The sequence below is a fragment of the Aptenodytes forsteri genome, unplaced genomic scaffold, assembly GCF_000699145.1.
Source record: "Aptenodytes forsteri isolate BGI_AS27 unplaced genomic scaffold, ASM69914v1 Scaffold190, whole genome shotgun sequence".
NCBI classification, from domain to species: Eukaryota; Metazoa; Chordata; class Aves; order Sphenisciformes; family Spheniscidae; genus Aptenodytes; species Aptenodytes forsteri.
This window is the reverse complement of record NW_008794597.1, coordinates 844,829-852,896: the sequence shown is the minus strand read 5'-3', so window position 1 is coordinate 852,896 and position 8,068 is coordinate 844,829. Positions and strand designations below refer to the sequence as shown.

Sequence of the window (8,068 nt, the reverse complement as noted above, 5' to 3'; positions counted from 1 at the left end):
GGGTTGGAAGGGACCTCTAAAGGTCATCTAGTCCAACCCCCCTGCCGTGGGCAGGGACATCTTCAACTAGATCAGGTTGCTCAGAGCCCCGTCCAACCTGACCTGGAATGTTTCCAGGGACGAGGCATCCACCACCTCTCTGGGCAACCTGTGCCAGTGTAAGAATCTATCCTAGATATCTATCTATCAGTCCTGAAGTCCATTTATCTTTATCTTCCCAGCCCCAGAGAAGCATATAAAGTCTTGGCAGTAATACGATTCAGGCTGAGCAAGTATAGCTATACCCGCACGTTGTATCCGAGCCTTTGTTTAGCGGGTGTAGTTTGGTATTTGTAGCGGTCGTGTTTCCAGTGTGTGTGCATGTATATTCTGGATGTCTTGAAAGCCTGTCCCTTTCTTTTCCCAGGCACATTATCAACTTTGTCAGTAATGGATCTGACTTGATGACAGTATTTAGAGCAAATTGAATGCAGCGTGCTTTCAGCTCCAACATTCAAGCCATATATATAATGGTTGTGGCACAGACATTTATCTCTTCATGTAGTAGCTGCTTAGTGAAGGAAGACAGTCAGGGAATCACCCACGGTTGCAAAGATGAATGTGGGTGTCTGCACCTCCAGCTCATTTCACAAGCAAGAATCATTCCTTGCTCTGCAGGCCAAGCCATCAGATTCCTCACTCTTTACAACTAGGTTTTGGTGTTCCCTTGCAGAAAACTGGTTCCTAGATTAGATGGTTTGGGTTTGGGGTGGTTTTTCTTTTTTAAAATGAGATGATAATGATAAAAATAGCAAGCAATGAAACCTTGGTCCTGTGAAGCTCAGTGGCAAAGCTTTGCTACGTTCAGTGAGGCCCAAATGTCACTGTCACTAATGCTAATTTTTTTGTAAAACGAAGGCAATCTTACAGTTAGCTGCCACCAAAAATTTATGTTTCCAGTGCCTCTGCCCTTTTCTTGCCATACCACTGGTGTTCATCTGAGTCTTCAGGGAGCTAGAGCTGCAGGCAACTAACTGAGCAAAAGCTACTGGTTTAGCTGTCTGAACTGGTTCCCCATGATTACAGCAGCTTAGCTCTAGCTTGAAAACATGCTATCAGTAGTGTAATATTTGTTTTTTGTCATCCTTATGTTATCTAATTTGCAAAAGCATTTAGGTTTTTTCCCATTTAGGAATACTTCAATTTAAAATCTAGACCACCCACTGACTCTGCTGATCAGTCAAAATTTCTGAAGCAAAGTAATAAATTAGCAAAGATTTCCCAGAACACACACACAAAGATGGGATAAACTACTCCATGTAGAAAAGAAAGAAGTGGAGGTGCAAAGGTGAATGACAAATGTAGAAGTGGGGAGAGGTAGGACTGACAGCTGAACTGGTAAAAGGAGAAAGGATCCATATTAGGAGAGGAGGAATACTAAAAGAGGAGCAATACAACTGAATTTGTTAAAATATACTAATAAAGAGAGTAAGAGCACAGGGATGAAGATTGCTAAAAACATTAAGTGATATATTGGTTTACATTTTCCATTTTGGCTAAAATTAAATTTAGTTTTGTGGAAAATGTTTTCACAAAAGCTTCTTATTAAACTGTGTGAAATATTTCCCTCAGCTCTGCAGAGCATATTAACTTATAAAACCCATTGATTTGGTGTGCTCTATCAACTGGCACTGTGCTCCCAACTAACCTATCTCCCTTTAGACTTATGTTGACATTTAAAGAAGATTGAGACAACAACTCTCCCACCTCTCAACCACAGGAAAAAAAATGTTACTTGCAAAACCTGCAGTCCTAAGGACTTGGTAGGATTTGTAAATGATTTGAAGTCAATATATGACAAATCATTGCACTTAGAAATAAACACTATATTCTGTGCAGAGACAGCATTTAGCTTCTTAGCAAAACAACCTTTTTAGCTGTGGATGGTGTTTCGCTGCTAGACTATTTTTACGACTAGCTAAGTTAGTTAATGTCACTTTAGAGGTATTTTAATGCGTTATACCTTTCCTTTGGAGAACCTTCGAGATTTTGATTTATAGGAGGTAAAGAACCTGGGTTTGCGCACCAGAGTAGAACAGATAGATACCTTAATAATTTTCTCTTAAACACATTTGAAAGTAGGTTATTGTCTTGTTCCCTCAAGCTAAGTAAGCATCTGACAGATTTCTTGGAACAAATGCAATGGCACGAGTTCAAGATGGCAAATGTAGGTACTCTGCTCATAAGCACCACACCTCTCCACCACATCACAGTGCAGGTCTTAGCTCCCGTTCCCTTTGAATCATCATGCCATCATGATCAAGGAGTGTAGAGTGTGTGTTTGGCAACGCACCTAGTTTTGTGGTACCTCTCTCACGTGGATTAGATCATGGCTTTGGATATAGACTCTTCCAAGTCTGATGAAAGTTTGTCACTGAGCTATAGCAGCTACATGTGGAACCACCTCATACTCCTTCCCTCCCATGACAGCTCAGTCATTGATGGACATCCCCTGGGGAGCCAGTTCTTGCCTCCCCTCGAGAGCCACTTGAGGTTCAGCAGGGAGGGAGCAGGCTGAGATACCCCTGTATTCAGACCAGGGTGGGTTTGAGCTTAGTCTCTTGCAAAAGTTTACAGCAGATCCTCATCCTGGTTTTGCAGTTAGGCTGCATCTCTCCCACCGGTTCAGCAGAGGAAGCACTGAGATTAGTTTTTCAGATGTATTCGTTGTAATGAGATGTTGAAGTTGCAGTGAGCTCAGAAACCAGTTCACCAGAATTCAACAATGCTACAGAAAGTCGACCACAAACAGGTCTACAATGATAGCTCACAGAGTGAAAATTAGTATGTGTCCTGTAAATAACTGCCTTCATACCTCATTGCAAATGCAGTAGTTAAACATTCTTGTCTTGTGAGTAATTTCCTATTCACAGTTTGTGGGAAGGCATAAATGTAAAGAAAACAGGTTTGGGGTCCTTTTGTTGGGTTTTTTGTTTTGGTTTTAAGTCTGCTAATTTCAATTCACGAACACCATGGGAGCCTGCAATTCCAATTTTCTTTTCACAGTATTAATGAAAACTGGGCACTGAAAATAGTCAGATTTTTCCCTTTAAATTTTAAACCACTTAGAAATACATTCAAGAATAATAACTTTCTAATCCATTATTACACAATGTAAAACTGTGCTCAATTGCTATTATTTCATGCAAAGTTTTTCATAAGTGGTAGAAGAGGCTTTTAAAAATCAGTCTCTTCTAAGCTGGTCTTTGACGCAATCCAAAAAGGCTGGTTGTGTGCTGTTCAGGGGAAGAGTTGTGCATCAAAGAAGTTGTTTTAAGAAGGGATCATTGCACCACAAGATGACTTTTATTTTCTCTCACTGTTATGGCATGGTCTGAGCATAATCACAGTCTTCATGATTTTCTCTTGTTCCTAATCAAACCGTCCTCAACTTATTATAGATTGTTTCAGGATTTTTTGGGGATGACTTTTTATTCTTAAAAATTGGGGTCATTTTTATGACATTTAATCTTAACATTCACCTATAAGGTATTTAGCTTCTCATTTACAATAAGAAACTTTATATGGCATGAAGTTAGTGTCTTTTTGATGCTGCAGACACTAACAGAGACTGCAACCGAGTAGCAGACAAGGTTACCCACAGACATACCTCTGCTGCTATGCCAGGAGCCAATGACTCTGCCTGGTTCAGCTACCAAGATGCTAGGAAGAAAACTGCATCATGTGTTTCTCAAAGAGTTGGGAAGCAAAAAGCAAGATTTCTGTAACCTCATAACCTTCACTTGCTCTCCATTGAGATCATCTGTGGTCCCCTGCAATAGTTCCTGTCTTGCAGGGGAAAAAAATTCCAGGTAAATTCCCCTTGGGTACTCCAGTCTCAGTAAGATAAAGGTCCTACTTAAATAGAAGGCAGCTGTTTCAGCAATGTTATGGATTTCAGAAGAAGTGTAGGCTGGCCTTTTCCCAGTGGCCTTTTCCTCCTTGTCTCAGAATAGGACACTTGCTTCAGCGTGTGCTCCATTAGCCTTTCCTACCTAAAATGCTCACAGACAAACCCATGTGCTTTGTAAAACTTTCCTCTTATTTCCTCCTCCTTCATTTGTCTTGAGAGGCCCTGCTAGGTTAAAAGAATATTTTAATGTAAACAGAAGAAAAATAGCAAGAAGTCATTTCCCTTGCTGAAGTGTTCCTTTTACAGAAGTCTAAACAAATGTAACAACAGATGCTTTGAAAATGGTGTAAGTTTAAATAACATTAATGTAGTGGTTGAATATTCCTCAGACAGATGGGATAAATGAGATAATTGTGAAAACATTCTTAAAAATACAAGGATGCCATCAGGTGAAAGGCAGGAGTTTAGGTAACGTTGAAAAATATTCCTTACATGTTTTTTTAGGTTGCAATGTTAAAAGAATGTTTTCCTCTGAGCAAGCTGTTAAGTGTCATTTAGTAGACATTAATTGTAAAGTTAGTTGATGGCATTTGGCCCAAATGTCTCTATTTTAAAGAGAAAGAGCAGCTGTTTTTCCATCAGGTATTGATAGAGTTTATTAATTTGCTTCTATTATTTCTCAGACAGAAATTAATTTCCTGAAATCATACACAGTAAGATAAGACTTTGTCTCATTTTCATTCACTATGGAAATACTCAGGAGTCTTTATTCTGCAACAATGCATTGTCTCTTGTAAAACAATAAATGACACCCTATGTGTAAAAGAATTTCCATTTTCTACAATAGCTACAATGAAGAAACAGGATCTAAAACAGTCACTGACTACTTTGAGACAGACCACATTTCTTAGTAGGGTGGCATCTACCCTGAAATGAGAAAAAATCTTAGAGCCTTCTGAAGCGAAACTTCAAGATCTCTTGTGTAGTCATAGAAAATACCAATTGTACCAACTCATAACAACTAAGAACTTTCAGAGGGGGGAAAAAAAAAGTAGTTAAAATACTATTTGACACGAATGACAGTTGAGTCTTACTGTGGTGCCTCTGTTCTTTCAGCCAAATAAAATGTCACCTTCTTTAAACCTATGTGGGATAACTGCCAGGAAGTGGTGTTTCAACAGTAGGAACACAAATCACCAATAAATAAAAGACGAGTAATACCAAGGTGGGGAGGGAATTTAGTTCTTTTTGGGGTTTGTGGCTTTTTTGCTGCGTTTTATTGTTCGTAGGCCAGTTGTCGGTGTCTGTAGCTGGTGGCTGCTTTTAATTCTGGTTGTCCAAACTTGGCCTGATAAAGCTAACATTATGAATATATTGTAAAACTAGTGTTTAATAATATTTTTAGTTAACATTTATATTTTACTGACTGCATTTTTAGCCATGCATAATGATTTAAAATGCGGTTTCTATAAGCCAGCCTGGATGCTTAATGAGAGTGTTCTGCACGGCTCAGTGGGAAACCCTGGTTCACTCACTGCTCTTTTCTTGCTCCTGAGCTCAGCCAACGCTGGCAGTGCTGAGGGTACACAGCCTCTCAGGAGTCTGGAAATGCTGGTATAATTAGAGGAATATTGCACAGACCCAGGTCACTTCATTTTTGTCCATAACGCTTGCTAAGTTACAGAAGAAGATCCATCTCAGCTATTGCCACTTAAAGAGATTCTATACAATGATCTGCCTCTCCTCCTTCTGCAAAATTCAGTAAAGAAAGGAGATAATGGGAAATGCATAAGCATTGTGTGTGCTGTGAGCATTTAACCTAGAAATTCCTCCTGGAATTAGGCTTTCATTCCACAGGGCTGTGCAAGGGGATAAAATGTGCCAGACAACACAATAGTTCCTATCAAGAAGACTTTACAGTCTGAAGACATAGGTCAGTTCAGTTCATATCACAACTGAAAAGACCGGAGTCTGGCCTGAGAGGTGGGTTCTTAGAAGGTTGAGGCCTTGCTCTGTGCAATTTGAGAGGTTTTTTTCTGGGCATAAAGCATTGCTTGAAGGAATGTCTGGTATTGGCGTCAATGATGAAAAGAGGGAATGGGAGAAGTTGAGTGAAAAAGTGCTCTAAAGGGTAGCCGTATTCAGGGAAGACTCTGTGAATTCGAAAAGAGAAGCTAGGGTTGGATAGCTCTCTAAAAGTAATAAAAGTAAGTATAATTAATGTGGAAAAAAAGAGAAGCAAAAAATATTAGAAGGAAAGGAGAAATTGAGAAGCTTGCTGAGGGAAGTCTAAAGGAGAGCTGAGGATACCTTATTTGTAGCCAACTTATTGGCTGCTGTCATTTATTATTAGGGGGAATTTTGATTTTTTTCCCCCCATTCTGCTTGGTAGTCTGTCTTATCATCACTGTCTTCTCCATAAGTACTATAGTGTCACTTTTCGTTCTTTACTGAAGGCGAGGAAGAGAGAGGGAGGGAGTGGGACAGGGAGATCCTTTCCTCCCAGATGTTCGTGTTTTGGCATTTAAATTGTGGCACGCCTGTTATTCCAGATTATTTAGGCATTCTTTGCTTAATAACAGCATTTGGAGAAATTGTACTTTTGAAGGCTAAAATGAGATTTTTCCTTGCTGTCCTTTTCCTTGTTTAAAACTTGTGCTGACAGACATGAAAATGGAATCACCTGCAAACCTACATGTTTTCAAACCGGTAGAGTAGGGTACGTTGATAGGCAGTCCTGACCTAGTGAGTGCAATTAGGAAGGTGCATGTCTGTAGCAGGTAGATATGACTAACTCCTCAATGTGCAAACTCAATAATAACCTCTCCCTTATTTCATTATCTACCTACAGCAAATCCTACCAGGGCAGGAGGAGGAAGGGAGTACCCTGGCTCATCCGAGGTGATTCGTGAATCCAGCAGCACAACAGGCATGGTAGTTGGGATCGTGGCAGCAGCGGCGCTGTGTATCCTCATTCTCCTGTACGCTATGTACAAGTACAGGAATCGAGACGAAGGATCGTATCATGTAGATGAGAGTCGAAACTACATCAGTAACTCAGCACAATCCAATGGGGCTGTGATCAAGGAAAAACAGCCCAACAGCGCTAAAAGTTCCAACAAAAACAAGAAAAATAAGGATAAGGAGTACTATGTCTGATCTCAACATCTAAAAGAACGCTTGTATAGAAATAGTCTTCATTTTATCTGAGACATAATACAAACTTATTTACTTTACTTTTTATGAAGCACATTCAAAAATAAACAAACAAAAAAGACAGGGAATGCAATCAGAAAGGAAAGACTGTTTTTAAAAACAAGCATTTCATGCTCTTGTTTTTCAGAAACAGGAGCTGATAAATTCCCTAACATCCACAGTGTTTTCATTTACTCTGCCTGTCTTTATGTTGCTGGAACATTTCTGAAAGACAATGATGACACCACGCATTCATAAAGCAAGGAGTATTACTACAGCATCAAGGCACAATATGAAACAAAACAAATTAAAAAAACAAAACAGGAAAAAAAAAGAAAAAAGAAGCTACCTATGATTCTGGATTTAGCCAAAGTGCTAGCGCTTTCTTGAGAAGTAAGTTAGTCTTATTGTCAGAGAAGACTGTCATTATATATGGTGACTCAACAAGCAAACATAAAGAGTTTGCCGTCTGGTGCAGTGAAGCAGTGATTGGAAACTTGCATTTGAAACAAAGTGCTGGCTTTTCTGAAGACTTACGTAGAAATACTTTCAAAAAGCCCCTTTCTGGTTGTGAGGAAAATAGTACGGAGGCCTTATTTTCAAAAACAAAAACAAAAATCTGGAATATAAGGCACATTTCCACAAAAAAAAAAAAGAAAAAAACAAACAAGAGGGCATAGATGCAATCATTGGGAAATTTTCATGCACGCTTAATATGTTATTACATATGTTTATATAAAAACACATCTATATGTGCTTTCTGGACTGTGATAAGTGATGTTTTATAGCCTGTTGTATAGAAAATGCAAACTATATCTGCTCTTCAGCCATTTTTGGTAAACTCAATGTTATAAGTGTTGCTAGGTATAGAGATTTTTATGACATCTGGAGCAACAGACATACTTCAGTTTTTTTGCAGCCATTATAAATTGTGCCAGGCTTCTCCCCGGCCCCCCCCCCCTTTTTTTTTTTAATTTACAG

At 39.2% G+C, this 8,068-nt stretch overlaps 1 protein-coding gene across 1 annotated transcript in view; it reads left to right on the top strand.

Annotated features, from left to right (window-relative positions):
* Nucleotides 1-7,750, top strand: part of LOC103893543 (neurexin-1) — a 491,522-nt gene extending 483,772 nt beyond the window's left edge. Inside the window, exon 16 of the mRNA XM_019470311.1 lies at nt 6,744-7,750. Within this exon, the coding sequence (XP_019325856.1) occupies nt 6,744-7,051 (308 nt within the window). The 3' untranslated portion in view covers nt 7,052-7,750. The remainder of the gene's footprint in view (nt 1-6,743) is intronic.
* The last annotated feature ends 318 nt before the right edge of the window (nt 7,751-8,068 follow it).